We start from the raw sequence: 22103 nt of genomic DNA on the forward strand, positions 1-22103 counted from the left end.
TTCTGATGTTTCTTCTGTCTCTTACTAAGCTTGTGGAATATTTAGAAAACAAAAAAACCCAGACAAATTCAGAGTAATAAGCAAGTCCCCCACGTCTATCCAGAGGTACCATCACCAGCGCCTTTCCTTTCATGCATCTTTACATTGTTGATATCATTCTCTCATTTCTTTCCTGACATGTGGAACTTTCTCTGATCCATTGCGTAACTATCCTGAACCAGACAACTATGCATATATTATTATACAACTGCATCTAATTGTCTGTATTGTCCAGCTTAGTCTATTTCTCTTAAGTGTCAAATGACTTTTAGGCCAGTTTTCCTAGTGGGAGAATGATGTTCTAGAACGGATTTTAATGACATCAGGCCAGGGGGACAAGTAACATATGATAGTGAAGGAAGTTGCTCCTTTTCTGAGAGTCCTAATTCTCTGTACTATGATTTTTTTTAAAGATTTATGTATTTATTCATGAGGGACACACACACACAGAGGCAGAGACATAGAGGGAGAAGCAGTCTTCCTGTGGGGGGCCTGACGTGGGCCCTGGGATCACAACCTGAGCCGAAGGCAGATGCTCAACCACTGAGCCACCCAGGTGTCCCTCAGTAAGATTCTATTTTTTGAAAAGATTTTATTTATTTATTCATGAGAGACACAGAGAGAGGCAGAGACACACAGGCAGAGGGAGAAGCAGTTTCCCTGCAGGGAACCCAATGTGGGACTCGATCCCAGAACACCCTGAGCTGAAGGCAGACATTCAACCACTGAGCTACCCAGGCGTCCCGAGTAAGATTCTCTTTTAAGCAAGGGTGCTTTTTGAGTATATCACCAATACCAAATAAAGCTTGTGTCCTTTTCAATATTCTGTCAATGGGGTTTTTCAAATCATGGCTGCTTTCTCAAATAAATTGAACCAAAGGGCTATTGTCTTCCCTTCTTTGGCCAAGAGGTGGCTCCTTCCTCTTGGATTTTTCTGCTGGCCATTAAGATGCATGGGTGGCTGGCCTCCTCTTGCTGTTAAGTCCATCAACTGTCATCAGCTATCTAAAGCTGTGTAACAAACCGCTCCCAAAATTTAGTCACTTTAACCAACAAGTGTTTATTTTGCTCCTGATCCTGCAGTTCACCCCAGTTTAGGCTGGGCTGTTCTCATAGTTTTACCTGAATTCCTCTAAGCAGCTGTGGTCTTGCCGATCTTGGCCAGGCTCTTTCACATCCATGGACCCTCAGTTTGGAAAACTGGACTGATTCCTCTTTGATCTAGGCTGTCTCTTGTTCTGCCAAAGTTGAGACTGGACCTGTTCACGTGGCAGAGGTCAGGGTCTCAAGAGAGTGACTAGAACTAAGGCAGGCTTTTGGGGGCCCCACCTTCTTAGAACCAGCACAAAAATCACACCCACTGCCTTGTCTTGGTCATAGGAAGTCCAGAAGCCAGCCCAGAATCCAGGGTAGGGAGGAGACTAGGCTCCACCTCTCAATGGAAGGAGACACAGAATCACTGGGCAAAGCAAGTGCGTACGCAGAGGGGTGGAGGGGTGGAGGTAATTTTTGCCATCTCCCACACCAGTGATCTCTGGATTTGGAAGCGTCACCTCCTTGTTTCGCAGGACTGAACAATGGTGATGGACCTGTAAGTGAGGCTGACATTTTCCGGAAGGCCTCTGAGCAGCTGGTGAAGTACATGAACTCAGGAAACCAGCTACTGCAGAAGAACTTTCTGAAGCAGGAAGTAGTTCAGAGGTTCTTGCGCCTCCTTTCTTCTCTGCAAGGTAACTTTCCTTATGACATAGGCTCGTTTGTGCCAAAGATGACATACACTCATTAGAAATCTTTTCTAATATCTTTAAAGGAATTAATTAAAAAAATAACTCTAATAAGCTATGGGTAAAATATCCAAATAGCACAGAACATTATTCAGTGGGAGATCTAGATCATCCACCCTGAGTGTCAGTCTCTGTTTCTGGTTTTTCAGGTATCCTAGAATTGCTTCTGCAGATACGATCTCTTTTTAAATACCATGGCTATTTCTCTCTTCTCTAGATATTGGCTAATGTTGGTATATAAAGTTATTATAGAATTGAATATTAATTTTTTCACCGTGGGGAAATCAGGAAAGTTCTACAAAAGAACTTCAGATGACACATTTTAGATAATAATTAGGGAAGATTATAGAAACCCTAAGTAGGTGAAATTGAGTATTTTTTAAATTGGTAGTTGGTATGGGCTGTAACGCATTCACTTGGATCATTCAGAGGTTCTGAGATTTCTTAATTTTCCAGAGAATGTGGAAAGCAGTGGCCAGCAGAACACAAATGCTCTTCAGGGTATACAGCAGATCTTAATGTTTTAAGGCTTGGGGTTTTACATTTTCTTTTTTTTTTTAAGATTTTATTTATTTATTCATGAGAGCACAGAGAGAGAGAGGCAGAGACACAGGCAGAGGAAGAAGCAGGCTCCATGCGGGGAGCCTGATGTGGGACTCAATCCGGGGACTCCAGGATCACGCCCTGGGCTGAACGCAGACACCAAACCGCTGAGCCACCAAGCGATCCCCCCTGAGCCACCCAGGTGTCCCCCAATTATTTAACTTAAGCTTCAGTTCCTTCACTTTTGCATTAGCTAGGGTACTAATCTCCTGAGATGATGGATGTGTAGCACTTAGTCCAGGGTCCTGCACACTGAATTGGTTTTCTTGTTTTCAAATTAAATATTAAATATTAAAATGAATATTCATGTTAGAAATCTTAATCTTAGGAAGTAAAAACTAGCAAATGCAAATTAATTTGCTCTTACGTAGATTAACTCTTGATCTCTTCCCTTCATGTCCTCCCAGCTTTCTTCCTGGTAGTCTTGCCAGACAAATTATAGAATGCTGGTTGAATTATAATTTTGAATAAACAGTGAATATAGTTGAAGTACGTCCAAGATATTGCATGAACTATACTAAAATTTTATTTGTTGTTTATGTCAAATCCAAGTTTAACTGGCATCCTACAATTTTATTTGCTAAATCTGACAATTTACTTACTGAAGACCTCTTTTAGAAGTTTTCCATCCAGAGGATATACCAGCATCATGGACTGGGATAACCATTATTCTGTCTCCATACCTCAGAGATCAAATGGAAATACTTAGCGTATCATGATATGAAATTAAGAATTGAGGATGAAACCATCCTCTCACCGCTACCTGATGACTCTTAACTTTTCAGTTATTCTGTGGTGTCTCCCTGTATGTCAGTGCTCCTTAAGCAGAACACACTTTTAATATTATGCAAAATTTAAGCTAGGCTCTTCTGATCGCAGTAGAATGTCCTGACTCACATTTTCTCCCAAGACACAGTCACATTCTCCTCTCCTCCTGGGCCAGACTCTCTTTAGAGTATTTCTAACCTTTCCAAGAAGATCACATGGCTGGTGCTTATACCAACGCTTACGAGTGGTTGAGTAGCTGCCCAAAGTAATTACTTGTTTATATTTTCCTTGGAGGTTAAAAATACTGACCGATAATTCATGTTAATTACTCCTAGATATGTTGGGTGGTATTTGGGGACAGGAAGCATATGAACCTTTTTTTGGAGTGTGGCATATTCTTATTTTTGAAAGAAATTCCTCCTGACCTGGTCTGTGACATTAACCGTGACTGCGCCAACACCTTCATCAAGTTTTTACTGGAGAAACAGAAATGGCCGGAAGTGCTTCTGCTGCTGACCCGCAAAGTAAGTGGGGAGCCACCGTTGGGAGACTGTCTCATCAAGGGCTGCAACTTCTCAGACCTTGACCTCTGCGCTGTCATCCCTCGTCTCAGCGCCTGGGATCCTCGGAGGATGCAGCTCCTGGGCTGCCTTATCGACAGTGGAGGTGAGAATGCCTGTTATGAGCACTGGAGACTTGTCCCTTGGGATGCCAGGCCACCTCTGGTCCTGGGTCTTTCACATGATTTTGGAGATGCCTTTAAATTTTGCCCCATTCTCTTCCTCCATAGCTTCTCATTTGCAACAGTGACCAGATTAATGCCCTGTCAGTGGGTGCGGGCCTCTAGGAGCTCTGTGTCTTTGTGAACTCCAGTCTGCTCCGTTGTCTTTCCTTCTGCCTTGTGTGAGAAATTGCAGGTGCATGGAGGGGCCCCTTGGTCCCAGATGTGGCCCACAGGGTCCTTTCCTTCTGACTGCCGGCTGGATTTTTCCCTGCACTCAGTATGCTGTGTGCATCCCTGTCAACTCTCCATTCTTTTCTAATCAGCAGATTAGGATTTGAGGTGCTTATTTTTAAAGAAACAGCCAAATAATTGGTGGGTGGAAGCATCTACCATTATAATCAGCACAATCACACTTGGCTGGATGTATGTCTGGAGAGTGCCAGGGTCTTGCTGGATTGGGTTTTATTTTATTTTTTTATACTGTAAAGATTTTATTTACTTATTTGAGAGAGAGAGAGAGAGAAAGAGAGAGAGAGAGAGAGAGCACGCGCACAAGTGGAGGGAAGGACAGAAGAAGATCGTGAGATCATGACCTGAGTGGAAGGCAGATGCTTAACCAACTGAGCCATGCAGGCGCTCTGGATTAGGTTTTATTTTAAAACTCATTTGGAAACACCAACCTCCTCCTGCCCCCATTTCCTGCCCCTCTACTAATGCCAGTACTAGTTATGTGGCCTTGGGCATGCTATTTCTGCCTCCATCTCCTTGTTTATAAAATGAGAATGATAACTTTCCCTTTTTCTCAGGGCTGTTTTGAATATTAAATGAGCTCACGCTTGCAGGTTCTTGGAAGAGCACTGTGTCCGAGTGGTTTGCTGCTTGCTTGGCTGTTTAAGAAGGAATGCCCTTTATTGGTCCTTAGCTCTCAAAATGCCAAAGTACAAACTCTTTGGGCATTGACTGTACCCACAGGTTCTAAGAGGTAGACAGAATGTCTTCTATAGCTTATTTCTTCAAAACCATTTCTCAACTGGAACGTTCCTACCTTTGCCTGGAAACTGTGGCTGTCATGGAATTCTGGTTTTATTCCTGAATCAGCAAGCACTTATGAAGTGCCTCCCTGGAATTAGGTGCTAGGGACCAAGAACAGCGTGAATGCGTAGCTGCTGTGGGGCATGGGAGTGTGCAGATCACAGGGGTGCAGGTCAGGGAGCCTGCAGTGCAGAGGGGAAGCATGGACCGAGCTAAAAGGAAGCTGATGTTGGGGGTGGAGAGTGTCAGGGAAGATGCCATTTGATGGTAGATGGGCATCCTCAGGAAGAAGCTTCATAGAAGCCAAGGGCATAGGGAGCCATGCTCATGTCCTGATCACTGATTATGTGTCAGGTAGGGTGTCAGGCAGGCACCAGGGTTTCCCATTGTTCATGGACCCTGTCCCCACTTCTGGGCAGTACTGAAGACGGGGGTCTGGAGACATGAAGGGGAGCAGGAGAGCCAGGAGAGGCACGGCCCATGAACAGGACACCTGAGGGAGTTGGGCTTTCATTCAGGGCTCTCAGAAGCCTTTGCCTTGGAAGTCCAGTCAGCATCAGCTCTTCCCTTGGAGTACATGGCAGAGTGGTCCCCTCCTCCTCAGGTGAGCCAGGCAGTCACTCGTCACAGGGTACATCCCTCACGGGGATGTGTCCATCTCCTCTGCCTCCTCAGCCTTGCCCGAAGGTCTCCAGGACAGCGAGGAGACACCGCTTGTCATGTGCCTGAAGCATGAAGACTTCGAGATGGCTTTTCTTCTCTTGACCAAGGGTGCAGACCCCCGAGGTATCTCCCTCACAGAAGGTGATACTCCTTTGCATGCGGCACTCCACATCTTTTTAGATATCAAAGGTAGGCCTTGATTTTTTTAAGCAGTCTTGTCCTTGAAGAGGAAGCTGGGTATTAGAAATGATGCTATGCTTTTTTGTCTTTCCTCCTGGGAAAACCAACTATCCAGAATAGGCCAGTTTCTTGGTCAGGCCCACCCATATCTCCTGGCCCCATACCCATGGCTGGATAAGAAGGAGCAACCGTCATGGTGAATGGTCAGGGTGGGTTGCTGGGGAGGATTCTTAAGTTTCAAAATTGGTTGTCTTGGGCTGACAAATACTTTCCAGTTACTTACACCATTTTCAAGGGCCTGGACATAAAGGGTCTTACTGGCACATTATGAACTTATTTTATGATTTCTCAACCTTGACACTATTGACATTTGGACTAGATAATTCTTTGCTTTGGGGCTGTTTTGCACATTGTAGGATGTTTAGCAGCCTCCCAGGCCTCTCCCCATTAGATGCCAGTGGCACCTCCCAAATAGTGATAACCATTGGGATATCTTATCTCCAGACATGGCCAGGTTTTCCTTGGGAGCAAATAGGCCCTGGTTTTGAACCACTGGGTTATCAAGCACTTGAGAAGGGGGAGTGCAGTGTTCTGAGATGCCCGTGGTGGCATCTCTCCAAATCCAGGAGTTTCTGTTCCCTGGCAGGAGTGGCTCAGCACTTATAAGGGTTTTGTTTGTGTCTTTCAGCTGACATTGGTTTTAACTTCCTCAGCCACCTGTTGGATCTCTTCTGGTCCAACCCCACTGAATTTTGCTACCTCAACCCCAACATCCAGGACAGCAATGGGAACACGCTGATGCACATCCTCTTCCAGAAGGGCATGCTGAAGCGGATGAAGAAGCTGATAGACCTGCTAGTGAAGTTTGACATCAACTTCAACTTGAAGAACAAAGAAGGCAAAGACGCAAGGCACCGGATTAAGAAGAACGATCCTCTGCTCTTGGCCTGGAACAAAGCTGTGATGGAGAATAGGCGGAGGAACCGGCAGGACTCTGCCACCCACCCTGGCAAGCTCCCAAGGCCCACTGCCCCTGGTCACACATCTCAGCTCAAGTCCCAGGGTTCATCAAAGTCACTGCCTTGCAATGTCACTGCCAGGACCCTGTCCAAAGGAGCCATGGTCCCTGACAGCTGGGAGGCTCTCCCAGATGCCCAGGCGATGAGGCAGGAGTCTGGAGCTCTCAGGCCCTGCTCTATGAGAGACTGCCTGGTGCAGGACATTATGGGTTTAATTCAGCAGGTGGAATTGGATACATCCATCCTGGAGGACTGTGCTCAGGACTCTGAACCTCTGGAGACAGGAGTTGAAATGGAAGTCAAGAAGGACGAGCTCCAGCGGGCCCTGGGGGCACGAAACTCTGACTCTAGTGGGAACAAACACAGCGTCCTTGAGCCAGGGGGTGGACATGCTCAGGCAGGCCTCGGGGCCTCACAGCTCGTTCCTGCTGGCCACAGAGGGAGAGAGGGCAGCGATGATCCAGATAGCTGGAGCACACAGGAGATTGAGTCCTGCCTCCAGGACTTTGAGAACATGACGTGGGAGATCGAATGCACTTCAGAAATGCTGAAAAAGCTGTCCAGTAAGGTCATGACCAAGGTCATGAAGAAGAAAATCATCTTTGCTATCCAGCAGCTGGGGAATGGTGAGTGGACTCAGGGCCTCCAGAAGCGGCTGAAGCATCTGAAGGGAAGCATCCAGCTCTTCGAGGCCAAGCTGGACAAGGGAGCCCGGATGCTATGGGAGCTGGCCATTGACTTCTCCCCTCGATGCAGTGAGAACCCAGAGAAGATCATCGCCATGGAGCGGCACCCACACTGCCCAGAGAAGTCAGGTCGGGTCTACACAGAGATCATTCGGATCTGGGACATCGTCTTGGACCACTGCAAGCTGTCGGACTCCATCAAGGCCATCTGTAGTGCCTACAACCGGGGCCTGTCCTGTGTCCTGCGGAAGAAGCTCAAGGGCATCCACCAAGGCCAGGTGTCAGCCAACATGAAGGTCCAGAAACGCATCCCCCGCTGCTATGTGGAGGACACGGAAGCGGAGAAGAGCCGGGAGCACATGAACCCCGAGTACTTCCCACCGGCCAGCGCAGTGGAGACAGAGTATAACATCATGAAGTTCCACAGCTTCAGCACCAGCATGGCCTTCAACATCCTCAGTGACACCACGGCGACGGTGGAGTACCCGTTCCGGGTGGGCGAGCTGGAGTATGCCGTGATCGACCTCAACCCCAGGCCACTGGAGCCCATCATCCTCATTGGGCGGAGTGGCACTGGGAAGACAACGTGCTGCTTGTACAGGCTGTGGAAAAAATTCCACATCTACTGGGAAAAGGCTGAGCAGGCAGGAAGCCCGCTGCTGGCCAAGCAGATGTGGCTGAAGAGAAGGTTGGAAGTGGAACCCAGCAAAGACGGTCTAGGTATGGAGGAAGGGGACGAGGAAGTGGAAGAGGTGGAGGAAGAAGAGGAAGGTTCCGTGGAAGTGGAAACAGTGGACAGCGTAGATGAGGAGCAGGATAGCGAAACCTGCACAGGGGGATCCAGTGAGGTGCCCGGGGGGCCCGGCCAGGCAACAGAGGTGTGCACCTCAGAGCATCCCCACCAGCTGGAGCATTTACATCAGATCTTTGTGACCAAGAACCATGTCCTGTGCCAGGAGGTGCAGAGGAATTTCATCGAGCTTTCCAAGTCCACCAAGGCCACCAGTCACTACAAACCATTGGAACCCAATGTCCACAAACTTCAGGACCTGAGGGATGAGAACTTTCCTCTGTTTGTCACTTCCAAGCAGCTGCTCCTCCTGCTTGATGCTTCTCTGCCCAAACCGTTTTTTCTGAGAAACGAAGATGGCAGCTTGAAAAGAACCATCGTGGGATGGTCCACACAGGAAGAGTTGACCATCCCCAATTGGCAAGAGGATGAGGAGGAGGCTGAGGTGGACGGGGACAATGGTGAGGAGGATAAAGCTGCAGAAACACGTACATGTGACACTGACCCCCGGGTGTATGTGACGTTTGAGGTGTTCACCAATGAGATATGGCCCAAAATGATCAAAGGGAAAACATCTTACAACCCTGCACTGATTTGGAAAGAAATCAAATCTTTTCTGAAGGGGTCTTTTGAGGCTCTCAGCTGCCCCCAGGGGAGGCTCACAGAAGAAGCATATAAGAAATTAGGGAGGAAGCGGTCCCCCAATTTCAAGGAAGACCGGAGTGAGATCTACAGTCTTTTCTGCCTGTACCAGCAGATCAGGTCTCAGAAAGGTTATTTCGATGAAGAAGATGTCCTGTATAACCTGTCCCGGAGACTGTCAAGGCTCAAGGTGCTCCCCTGGTCCATCCACGAACTCTATGGCGATGAGATTCAGGACTTCACTCAGGCCGAGCTGGCGCTGCTGATGAAATGCATCAATGACCCCAATGCCATGTTTCTCACGGGGGACACAGCCCAGAGCATCATGAAGGGTGTGGCCTTCCGCTTCAGCGACCTGCGCTCCCTGTTCCACTACGCCAGCAGAAGCCCCGTGGACAAGCAGTGTGCCGTCCGGAAGCCCAAGAAGATCCACCAGCTGTACCAGAACTACAGGTCCCATTCAGGTATGCCCAGGCTCTGTGCTTGCCTGCAGGGGAGGTTCTGGGACATGTAGGAAGGAAATGATCTTGGAGTTTGTTAGAAACACCCCCATGGGGCAGCCCTGGTGGCTCAGTGGCCCTACAGCCCGGGGCGTGATCCTGGAGACCCGGGATCGAGTCCCACGTCAGGCTGCCCGCATGGAGCCTGCTTCTCCCTCTGCCTGTGTCTCTGCCCCTCCCTCTCTCTCCTCTGTGTATTCTCGTGAATAAATAAATAAAATCTCTAAAAAAAAAAAAAAAAAAAAGAAACACCCCCACGAACAAGAGATCTTATGGTTTCTGCCGCTCCTCACTTAGATTGATAACTCAAGCTGTGGTTCAGTGGAAATTACATCTTTGGGAGTTTGCCAAGACATGAAAACATTACAGGGGAGCACACGAACTGCTTGTGAACTTTTGTTAAAGCACTTTGGAAGCACCTACTTGTGCCACATAAAGCGATATGCTAGTTACAAATCATTAATTCCCAAATGGGCTTTTCTCCCAAGGAGAAGCCAAAAAAGAGGGCTTGGAGGTGGTAGGAAGATAGCACATACTTAGGTGCTTTTAACTTGAACCGCAGTCGTGCCCCTTCTCTGGGCCTGGTGTGATGCCAGGCAGCCGATGTGGACTACTTGTACTTCATCCTCACAACGACCCTGCCAGGTGAGCAGCTTTTCCATTTCACGGAGGACACCGAGGTATGGAGAGTTTGAATAACACAACGTCCATGCCAGCCAGAATCCTTCCTTTGTGGTTTATAAACTGCTCCCACATTCACCTCCTGTGCCCTGCATATGTCCTGTGAACAGTGTGGAGTATTATTTTACATGCTTAGAAATTTATTTAATGGGATCGTGCCAGACATCTTTCTGCCACTTTGTATTTTTGCTTCATGTTACATTGTGGGGTTTCTGCATATTGATAATGTGGAGTTCCAGTCTCCGCATTTCTAACTAACCTATGTTAGCATTCCATTTTATGGCTGTACCACAGTTTGTTACTCATTTTCCAATAATGGACATTAGGCTCCTGGCAGTTTTTTACTGTGGCATAAAGTCCTGGAGTTAATCTGCCTGAGCAAATCTCTCTGGATCTGTGTTATATCCTCCTGCTTTGCTTTTGGGGTTGGGTGTGAAATGACATCTAGTATGGTTTGAATTTCCATTTTCTTGAGACGTGGCATCTTTTCATGTGGTTATCCGTAATTCTGTATTCTGTGAATTTCCTATTCTCCTTTGCCTACCTCTTTCATGAGTTGTTTTGCTCACTAATTTAAGAATTTTCTATGATTTTTTGCCTTTGCATCCTTTGTTGATTATATATATTGCAGGGCTTGTCTTTTTAAGTTTGTACGGTAAAACGGCATATAAGTAATGGTGTTCTTTAGTAGGAAGATACCTTAAATTTTAACTTATGAATGTTTTCTTTTACAAGTTGCCTTTTTGTAGCTTAAGAAATTCCTCTGATCTGGAGTTATTAAGATAGTCTCCTATATGATTTCCTAATGGTTTTAAATTTTGCCTTTTATTTCTAAATTGGGTAACTAAATTTAATCTATATAAAATGTATGTGTGGTGTGACATTGTCTTTATTGAACTAACCCTTCTCTGATCTAATTTTATTTTCCATATGGAGAATTGGCGTGCTGACGCCATTCACTTCTTGGCATATCTTTGCCTCTGATTTGTAAGGCTGCTTTTCTTATATGTCTGTGACTTTGTTCTGGGCTCCACTGTTTTCTTTGATTTGTCTCATTTGTCTATTCTTGTACTGTTAGCATGATAGCACATTTACCATAGTTATCAGATTCTCTGACTCTATAAGTTGGATTAGAATTTCACTGAATTTATTGCTCTTTGGGAAGAATTCACATCTTTACATCACAGGGATTTCTGAACCTTGGTGTATTTCTCTATTCAGGTCTTCTTTTAGTGCCTTCAATAATATTTTAAAAATTTTCCTCAGACATTTCATATAGCTGTTGGATTTGTCCTAGGGATCTTACACTTTTTATAATTATCATTTTTTGCTGCCCCTTTTTTGCTTTTTCCACGTTTATCAGTTATTATTGGTATAGAAGGATGCTATTGGTTTTATGTGTTGATCTGGTCAATCTAACAATCATGCTGAACATTCTAACTTTTAGATTTTGGCATTTTTTTTTCTGCAGATAATGGCAGTCCTTATCTTTTTTCTATATTTATCATTTGTTTTTTCCTGTTATATTTCATTGGGTAGGATCTTAAGCATAAGCTTTAACAGGCATCTGTGTGTTATTTCTGAAGTTAATGGAAATATTTTTAATATTTTGCCATTTAAGCCTTATGTTTATTATAGGTTTTTGATAGATGCTCTTTTTCTAAATGCAGCTCAGGTAAGCTATGGTTTGTTGGACAGAGAAAATACCCCCCCCCACACACACACATTATAAAATTAGATTAAAATTCTGATTTGTTTAGCCAAGGAATCAGATAATGAGTAGAAGGCAGGTGACCTCCCAGAGTATAGCGTGCACCACACAACTCAGCCCAGCTCTTTTGGGCTCTGGAAGTCATCACTGATACTGCATTTGAAAAAAATCACAGGATCTGGCTGGGTCTGAGCAGTTCAGCTTCTTGATCTATCATAGTCATTCCTGGGATGTGGATTATGTAGGAAAAGCTAGCACAAAATAATTTATTCTCTCTTTTTTATGTATAGAGTGAAAAAATTGTATTAGGTAACAGAAAAATAAATATATATTTAATTTATTAAATATAAAACAAAAAGGATGGCATTGTATGTAATAATTACCATCCAAAAAAGAACAGAATGGAAAAAGACATCTCACAAGAACACCATTTGACAATAAAACTTAAGATCTGATTTAGTGGTCATGAACTCCTTTAGTGCTTGTTTGTCTGGGAAAGCAATTTATTCTTTTAATAAGAAATAGAGTCCTGGCCCTCTTTTATCTGTTCAGGAAAGTTTATTGAGCTCCTACCCTGCTTGGCATTGTGTGAGGGCTGGGTGACTGAGGCACATAATTCATTGTTTTTGTCCTCAGGGAATGGTTCCCATGGCACTCCTTTTTCTGTTGTTGGGTCCAGTAGAAGGATCTGGCATGATAGTTGAATGAGCCCCTCATTCTGATTGACCCCCTGAATACCTTGCAGGCTGAAGCATGGCAGAGGGAAGTGTTCCTGGGAACAGTTTTGATATTTTTGCTAAGAAACCCATTGGGACAATGATTACATCAACCCCTCTCCTGCCTCCTTTCTTGGGATGGAGGGAAGACTGTATGTTCTGTGTATAGAATCAGAAAAAAATCCAAATAATATGTACTAGATTTTAGAAACTTTATAAAACACCTAAATGTTAAAAAAAACCCTACAAACTAAGCCACTCACTGCTAACATTTTGTTTTATTTCCTTTTGATCTTTTTTTTCTTTCTTTTTAAAAAAGATTTTATTTATTTATTTGACAGAGCACTCACAAGCAGGGGGAACAGCAGAGGGAGCTGCAGAGGCAGAGGGAGAGGGAGAAGCAGGCTCCCCACTAAGAAGGGAGCCTGATGTGGGGCTCCATCCCAGTACCCCGAGATCATGACCTGAGCTGAAGCCAGACACTTAACCACCTGAGTCACCCAGGCACCCTTATCTTTTTTCTTTATATACATTAAATGCATTTATCACTGCATTTATTTATTATGTAGTGAATATACGCTATGTTTAGTGAACATTTTACCTTGTGTTTTGTTCTTTTTAAAATTGAGATTCACAAAGCATAACATTCACCCGTTTAAAATCTGCAGTTCAGTGGTTTTAATATATTCACAAGGTTGTGTAACCATTACCACTCTCTAATTCCAGAATATTTTCATCATCCCAAAAAGAAACCCCATAGCATTAGCAGTTGCTCTTCATCTCACCCTCTCCTCCCGCCCCCCTCACACTGCCCTGCTGGGAACCACTGATCTACTTTCTGTCTCTGGATTTGCCTATTGTGGACATTTCCTATAATAGGAATCATACAGTATGTGGTCTTTTGTGTCTGGCTAAGTGATTAGCATAGTGTTTTCAAAGTTCCTCCATGTTGTAGGATGTGTCAGAGTTTCATTCCTTTTTATGGTGGAGCCATCTTTTATTCTTTGGGTAGGCTTATTTAAAAAATTATTTATCTAGTTTCCCTAGAAGGGCATTTCAACAGATTCCTGTTTATCACTGCAATGAACACTTCTGTACCCTTTTCTGATTCTCCCATTAATGTAGATCTCTGGTCTTTGCTAGCTCTTTAGGAGGAGGGAGCTCCAGTATCAACTGATTTGCTCTGATTTAGCAGTTTCCACTCTTGCTCCCAATTGTATCCATCTAATAATATTACTACTGGGTAGTAATATTTTTCATTATTTGGGAGTAGCAATGGGGACCTGTATGCCCATTTCATGGTGTTCTACCAAGAACATAGTATTCTATCTGGTGTCAGGTAAAGGGCACATGGCCCCTGTGAGCCATGGAGAGACCCTGGATGATCTGTGTCAACTCAGCTTCAAATCCTGTCACTTGGAAGTGTATACTAACTTCTTGGACCTTGGAGTCTATGCTTGCAAAGGCGGGGATTGTCTGGTCTACCTCACTAGAAAGTCCTGAGGATTAAATGGGATAATTTTATGAAGGTGACTGTCATCTGGTAGTGTTCAGTTGGGGTGACTGGCAATGTTCCTCAGAGCTTAGATAAGAAATGGGACCCAGGGAGAAAGCTCTTTACAAAACCCTCTCTCCAGCTCTACGATTTTTCTTAGTTATAGTCCTCTCTTGGTTGGGCATAAACTTGGTGGGAAGGTGTTGGAGGCTTTGGCCTCCAGCTAACAGCCGACAGGGCTGTTACCATGACAACGTCTCTAGGGCTCCAGACTCCAATGAGAGGGTCTGAATAATTTTTGTTTCCTTGCCATCTATAGTAGCCCCTTATATTAGCATTCTAACAGTTTTAATTGGATAAATTATATTTCTGCCTTGAATTTTCTTTATGAGGTAATTTTCTCTGATAATGAGTGCAGATCAGGAACGAGATCCTGCAAAACCTTCTTTTTATTTTATTTTTATTTTTTTATTGGAGTTTGATTTGCCAACATATAGCATAACACCCAGTGCTTATCCTATCAAGTGCCCCCCTCAGTGCCCATCACCCAGTCACCCCAACCCCCCGCCCACCTCCCTTTCTACCACCCCTTGTTCGTTTCCCATAGTTAGGTATTTCTCATGTTCTGTGACCCTCACTGATATTTCCCACTCATTTTCTCTCCTTTCCCCTTTATTCCCTTTCACTATTTTTTATATTCCCCAAATGAATGAGACCATATAATGTTTGTCATTCTTAACAACACATCTCTGCCTTGATCCTCTGTACCCAGAGTAATACCTTGCAGGGCCAAAGTGATAATCTAATGGGAGCTGGAAATTGGCTTGCAATTATCCATACTGTCAGGGCCCATACCTCTTCTCAGGGAAATAAAACCAAAGCCAAACAAACAAAGCACAAAAGCACATACACACACAAAAAAAACCCCAGACATGTTGTTGTGTTACTCAGCATCTGACATGTGCTTTCTGTTTTATCTCAGGAATCCTCAATCTGGCATCTGGGGTAGTGGACTTACTTCAGTTCTATTTCCCGGAATCTTTTGATCGCCTTCCCAGGGATTCTGGCCTCTTCGATGGTCCCAAACCAACTGTCCTGGAGTCTTGTAGCGTGAGCGACTTGGCAATTTTGCTCCGAGGGAACAAAAGGAAAACTCAGCCTATTGAATTTGGAGCCCACCAGGTGAGCTTCTTGGGATTGCATGTTGTGAAATAAAAGGCAGTTTGCAGTTGAAAAAAAGTTTAGCGGGCTGAATTATTCCACTGGATAGAGTTCAATAGCCCCTCTGCCATAGTGGGTAAATTTCAGATCTGGGTGAATGAAGAGTTGTTAATATTTCACCTTAAGTGGTTGACCAAGCCCAGGCCAGCCGCTTTGTTTTATTTATTTTTTTTTTAAATTTTTATTTATTTATGATAGTCACAGAGAGAGAGAGGCAGAGACACAGGCAGAGGGAGAAGCAGGCTCCATGCACCGGGAGCCCGACGTGGGATCCGATCCCGGGTCTCCAGGATCGCGCCCTGGGCCAAAGGCAGGCGCCAAACCGCTGCGCCACCCAGGGATCCCTAGCCGCTTTGTTTTAAAGATGATTCCTGCCTCCCACAGAAATTGACTGAGCTTTACCAGATTTATCTTTGTAAAATTTGATGTTTTCTCTTCCCTACCTCCTCCTCCTTCTCCCCCTCCCCCCCCCCCCAGGTAATCCTTGTAGCTAATGAAATGGCAAAGGAGAAAATTCCAGAAGAGCTGGGGTTGGCACTTGTGCTGACCGTTTATGAAGCAAAAGGCTTAGAATTTGACGATGTCCTCCTCTACAACTTTTTTACGGATTCTGAGGTATGTTACGCTGAATTCTTTTCATGCTGTGCACGCATATATATGAGCTACACTTCCACTCTGGGCAAGAGAACGTGGAGCTGAGTAGAAGTGAGTTTGTCACAGGTACCTGTTTCCATTCTGGAGCACCATCCATTTGGTGGGAGCTTCGTGTGCTTGGATGTGGGTTCTGCCAACGGCTGTGGGTGGTTTCACAGTGTGTCATGGACTGATTCTCCCATGCCCTGCCCTGCTCTCTTGTGTTCAGCTCCTTCTGAACGCTTGGTACCTGAGTGCCAGCTTCCAGTTTTCACTAGCTCTGTTATCCTTGACTCCCAAGGATGCTCCAGTTGGAGTGACCTCTAAGGAGAGCCTTACAAATGGAGGCAAGGTTAGCAGTGTCCACCCTATGAGGACAGAGCTGGGCAAGTTCAGTTCATAGAAAGAGAAACTCCAGGAAGACAAATGAGGCTTGGTTTCTGGCCCCTGGATCAGGTAATGTGGGGGATGAGGACATCTGCCCTGCCTGGGAGCTCTCTTCTGGCATGGCTTCACCACTGCTTGCAGCCCATGCAGACAATGGCAATGAAAGAGTCCCTAGACGGACCCCCCAGTGACCTCCGTGCCAGCCCACCGCTTTGACTTGGCTCCTGAGTCCTTGGATGGTCTTTCTTCCCTGGCTTAGTACATTATGGGTAGAGTCTCCAACTCGAGCCACTGGTTTCTCTCCACCACTGTGGTGTGGTGGGGGCTCGGGCTGGCTGCTGACTGTGCTGTGGGGTCTCCTCTGGGCACTTAGCTGGCTGTGTCCTGGTCCCTGTTACAGACTTCTGACTGCACATGGTGGATGCATGAAGGGGCTGTTTTTTACATTTAGGTTAGGAGCACTGTTAGCTTTGACACCTTAAAATCTGTCCCCAAACTGACTTTAAATAGAGTCCTTATTTTTTTTCCTGGTCTTTAAAAAAATGTGGTATTGCCTTGATGATACCTACGACTACTATTGCTATGGGTACTTCATGATTTATAAAGTACTTTTTGAATGCTTTGTTGCCTTTCATCATCCTCCAGTAACCCACTGAGGTTGAATGTATTTTCATTACCCTCATACTACAGACAAAGCTGAGGGTTGTGGAAATTAAGTAAATTGCCCATAGTCATGATGTAGGTGCCAGAGCCTGGAGACCAACTCAGATGCTTTGAGTTCTCTGTTTCGTGATCTTTCTTCTATACTCCTTTCCGTTTAAAGCCCTGCATGCAAATTGGCTTCCAGAACCTTCTTCGATGAATATATCATTGCCGTATCTTAAGTACATTCCTTTTCTATTGACTTTTGCTAATTAAATCAGATGCACTCTCATTAACCCTGAAACCATTTTTAATCTCTGAGAACTAACTCTTTTTTCTCATAATACATCCATTGGTTATGGTTGGACCGAGGCTGTGCTGAAAGAGGAAGGGGTAAGACTTTGTTGTTCCTGTCCTTTATTAACTGCCACTTGTATGCTTGTGCTAGTAAGAAGCCCAAGGAGCTCTGGACTCATGGATCTGTAACTTGTGGTTGATTCTGTTTGTGAAAGAAAAAAATCCAGTTTTTCTGCCTCACCTCGATCCCGGAAATGGCGAAGGCTCAGATATCTTGATCCTGTGCTCCCAACCAATGGCTCAGTTTGTTACATGAAGTTAAAATAATCACAAATTGAATCTTTTGGTAACATCCACTTCATACCATGTGCACCATAAGATTTCTAAAAAGACTCCTGATGCTGTGTTTCTCAGTTTCTTAGGAATGTCATTATGCATTGCCTGGCACAAAGAACCCCCTCTGTGTATCATTGCCAAACTCAAGACCAAAAAACATCTCATTTCTAAATGAGAGGAAATACTTTAATCAAAGCAGAGGAAAGACAAGGATCACATAAGTCTTCAGTCACCTGTAGTCTGGCGCCCCATGTGGGGTCTCCTTTGGGGTGACTGGCTGTAGGCTGCTGCATAGTAATTGTATTTGACACAGGGGATAGTGGAGAGCTCCTCTCTCCATCCCTGGCCTCTTCTTCCACCCCTGGCTTATGTTTCTGGCAGACTTTCTCTCTGTGCATGCATGTAGGGGCAGTTCTTGTTGCCCTGGCATGTGATTCTTCTCTTTAGAGCAATTTTTTCTCTGTCAACCACTGCATAGTTGCCAGGTCCATCATCTGAGATGGGGAAGGGACCAAGGAATGGTTACACCAAGTCCTTATTTTCTAGGATTTGGCTTCATTTGGGGGAGCAGCAGTCATTCTCCTAGTCACCCCCAAACTCTCCTCCTATGGGGACTTGAGGGCTTGCCATTTACACTCGGCCACAGTGGGCAGTCCTTTCCTTCTTTTTAATGTGTGAATGGGACAGGAGGGACTTTGAAAACCACAGCTTTTATGGGTTAATCACAGAACAGGCCCCATCAAGGTGATCTTCACAATGATCAGTCCCCATGGAAGCAGCTGGAAGACTTAAATGCTACTTCTTTTATTGTCAGAGGTGCTGTAGGCCTGTATTCTTGCCACAGATACACGGACTCACTCCTCAAAGGCTCTGTCTTGAAAGTAAAGTGTGTTTTATTCCTGGAAACAGGATAGTCCTGTGCCATACGAGTGGCTTTTGCTACTCATTCAGCAGTTGTAGAATACATTGGGCTTCACTAGCCCTTCCAAGGTCAGCTGATCTGCGCCTCATGCTGGCCCCCAGTAGAGCCTTGCAAATGTCAAAATGCTTGTGTCTTTTGCCTGCCTTCCTTGGCCAATGATTCAGTGGTGTGAATGCCTCTGTAAAGAGGATAGTCATAAATATGTCCTGAAGGCTTTTTTTTTTTTTAAACTCCCAACTACATAAATGATTACATGATTCACATCTCTTTTTCAGAATACGGTGATTAATTCCATAATTCCTAACCACATAAAGAGTGGTTAGGAGCATAACCACTCTTATTTGATAGACAGTGTTAATTTTTTTAATATCGAAATGATTTTAATGCAATAATAATTTCATTAATATTAAGTAAATTAAACAGTGTTTAAAACATTTAACTTGATACTTATATAGTTTAAGTTATGGGGTGACCTAAAGGAGATCATGAGCTGTATGTACTCCATGTTTTCATTACTCTTGAGAAGATACATAGGTGACAAGTAGCACCATTTTATACATGGAAAAGTAAAGGCTGAGGGGAGTTAACTAGCTACTTACTCTCACAAGATACAGTGAAGTATGAAATCTGAAATTTCATAGGAATTCTTCCCTTTAAATATTGTATGTATTCTGGGTACTTTAGCTTTACCAGAGTCTCCTAACCATGGTTCCAAGGGCCGCATCCATCCTACTTGTGTATGGCCTGTGGGGTAACAGTGATTTTTACATTTTTAAATGGTTAAAAAAAATCAAAGGAATATAATGTTACGTGACACATAAAAATTATATTAAGTTCAATTTTAGTGTTGAAAAATATCATTTTATTGGGACATACATACTCCTTCATCTGTATAAATGACAATGGCTGCTTTTGCATCATAACAGAGTTGAGTAGTAGTGAGAGACCACTTGGCCCACAAAACCTAAAATATTTATCATCTGACCCTTTAAAGAAAAAATTTACCAACGTCTACATAGTCACTATGGTTTTGTGGCTTCAGTTTGGATAAAGGGACAAGTGGCTAAAATATCAACTAGTTGTCAAGCATTGTATTAGACACTTGACATTGATTATTGCCTTTTATTTCCCAGTAAACTTGGGTAGTTCTAGTAGTCCCATTTTATAGAGCAGGAAAAGATGTGGAGGAAACAATTTGTCTGAGGTCACGTAGCTAGTCAGTGAAAGAACTGAGATATAAATGTATTCTGTCTAAGCTCAGTCTCCTGTGCACAATATACTCCATAGCTCCTGAATTGGTTCCATCCTTGGTCGAATAATTTAGTTAGAAAATTTTGTCATATGTATTTTAACAGCTGACACTAAGTGGAGTCTCTCACACATTATGAGTGGGGTGAAGGACACTGGGCTCCTGCCTCCATACTGCTTGCTGAAATTCTTTAAACAAGAAACTTCCTGAGTGCTTAGCCTTCCTCCGGAAGTGGGTATGTGTGCTTGGCTTCTCAGCCGTCTTGGCCAAGTGTCTGGAGGAGTTTTCATGGTAGCTTCCCCTTTCCCTGCCTGTGCAACCTGAGGTTCCCCCAACTGAAGCCATAGGACGTCCTCCTCCTTATAGCTGGGGCTGAGGGCCCCATGCCCAGAAAAGGGATCTTAATTCACCTTTAGGCTGTGTGTATGGTTCAAGAGCATATTCTATTGGTCTTTAATTTGTCATTGTCGTTCAGGCTTACAAGGAATGGAAGATCATTTCTTCATTTACGCCTTCATCATCTGACTCCAGAAAGGAAAACTGGCCACTGATTGAAGTGCCCCTGGAGAAATCTAGCTCCTCCCAGGGTCGGTCTCTCATGATGAATCCAGAAATGTATAAGGTGATTTTCTGCCATTTGTCTATATGCTGCTTTGACAGGGAGCCAGTAAACAAAGTTTGGGTGACAGGATGAGGTTAAAAATAGAGCCCAGTACTTGATTGGTTTTCTTGCACATCAGCACTGAGGAGTGGAGGATGGGAGTGGGCATGTCAGGGATCTCAGTGTTGGCAAACTCTCTTTTTAAAATTTTTTTTGTTGTTGTTGGAGTTCAATTTGCCAACATATAGCATAGCACCCAGTGTTCATCCCGCCAAGTGCCCCCCTCAGTGCCTGTCACCCAGTCACCCCAATCCCCTGCCCACCTCCCTTTCCACTACCCCTTGTTCGTTTTCCAGAATTGGGTGTCTCTCATGTTTTGTCACCCTCACTGATATTTTCACTCATTTTCTCTCCCTTCCCTTTATTCCCTTTCACTAATTTTTATATTCCCCAAATGAATGAGACCATATAATGTTTGTCCTTCTCTGATTGATTTGTTTCACTCAGCATAATACCCTCCAGTTCCATCCACGTTGAAGCAAATGGTGGGTATTTGTTGTTTCTAATGGCTGAGTAATATTCCATTGTATACATAGACCACAGCTTCTTTATCCATTCATCTTTCGATGGACACCGAGGCTCCTTCCACAGTTTGGCTACTGTGGACATTGCTGTTAGAAACATCGGGGTGCAGGTGTCCCAGCGTTTCACTGCATCTGTATCTTTGAGGTAAATCCCCAACAGTGCAATTACTGGGTCATAGGGCAGATCTATTTTTAACTCTTTGAGGAACCTCCACACAGTTTTCCAGAGTGGCTGCATCAGTTCACATTCCCACCAATAGTGCAAGACGGTTCCCCTTTCTCCATATCCTCTCCAACATTTGTTGTTTCCTGTCTTATTAATTTTCCCCATTCTCACTGGTGTGAGGTGGTATCTCATTGTGTGGTATCCCTGATGGCCAGTGATGCGGAGCATTTTCTCATGTGCATGTTGGCCATGTCTATGTCTTCCTCTGTGAAATTCCTGTTCATGTCTTTTGCCCATTTCATGATTGGATTGTTTGTGTCTTTGCTGTTCAGTTTAATCAGTTTGCAAACTCTCTTTTCTCAGCAAAGAGTGAGGCTTGATGGTTGGGGCGCTGTCTGAAAGTGAAAGGGGCCTATACCTTCTAATCACCTCTGGGACTCAGTGTGTTCAGAAATTTTGAAGTTGCTGACAGAGAACTCAGATGTGAAGTCTAGGACAATAGTTAATGGAGACTTTTAAACCAGCCTTAACTGTTGTTGGGGCTAAAAAAATTTTTCTCTACCATTTAAGATTCATCTAGCCAGTCTAAACATTAAATTGACATGAGATGAATTAACAGAAAAAAAAACACTTTAATAATGTATGTACAGGGAATCGAAATAAACATGAGATTCCAAAAACAGGCAAAACGAAATGTATATGTCATCCTGAATCAGGAAAAAGGGGGTAGGTCTCTAGGACTTCAAAGGGAAAGAAAGTGATTCACAAGAAGACGAAAAAGATGCATGTTTGGTCAGAAAATGTTTGCTGGGCCATCTAGAAACAATGAGACATAGAAAGGAGTTCACATAAGCAGACTTTGCTATAATGCTCCCTGTTTGCCACCCATAGTTCATATAATACTATAGTTATCTATAGTGGTTGTTCTGTTCCTGGAACAGGTTGTCTAAATTCTTTTAGGCAGTCTGGGTGAAAGCCAAAGTTTCTTCCCAAACCTTTTGTTTCTTAAAAATAATTTGCCTAGGGCAGCCC

At 44.2% G+C, this 22103-nt stretch overlaps 1 protein-coding gene across 1 annotated transcript in view; it reads left to right on the forward strand.

Moving 5' to 3' along the window:
• The window catches only part of TRANK1 (tetratricopeptide repeat and ankyrin repeat containing 1), a 99184-nt gene that overhangs the window by 55815 nt on the left and 21266 nt on the right, over nucleotides 1-22103 (forward strand). Inside the window, exons 10-16 of the mRNA XM_077865871.1 lie at nucleotides 1608-1769; nucleotides 3606-3860; nucleotides 5626-5802; nucleotides 6482-9394; nucleotides 15016-15215; nucleotides 15732-15869; nucleotides 20196-20342. Coding sequence (XP_077721997.1) covers nucleotides 1608-1769; nucleotides 3606-3860; nucleotides 5626-5802; nucleotides 6482-9394; nucleotides 15016-15215; nucleotides 15732-15869; nucleotides 20196-20342 — 3992 coding nt within the window. The remainder of the gene's footprint in view (nucleotides 1-1607; nucleotides 1770-3605; nucleotides 3861-5625; nucleotides 5803-6481; nucleotides 9395-15015; nucleotides 15216-15731; nucleotides 15870-20195; nucleotides 20343-22103) is intronic.

Source organism: Canis aureus, chromosome 22 (genome assembly GCF_053574225.1).
Source record: "Canis aureus isolate CA01 chromosome 22, VMU_Caureus_v.1.0, whole genome shotgun sequence".
In the NCBI taxonomy this organism is placed as follows: domain Eukaryota; kingdom Metazoa; phylum Chordata; class Mammalia; order Carnivora; family Canidae; genus Canis; species Canis aureus.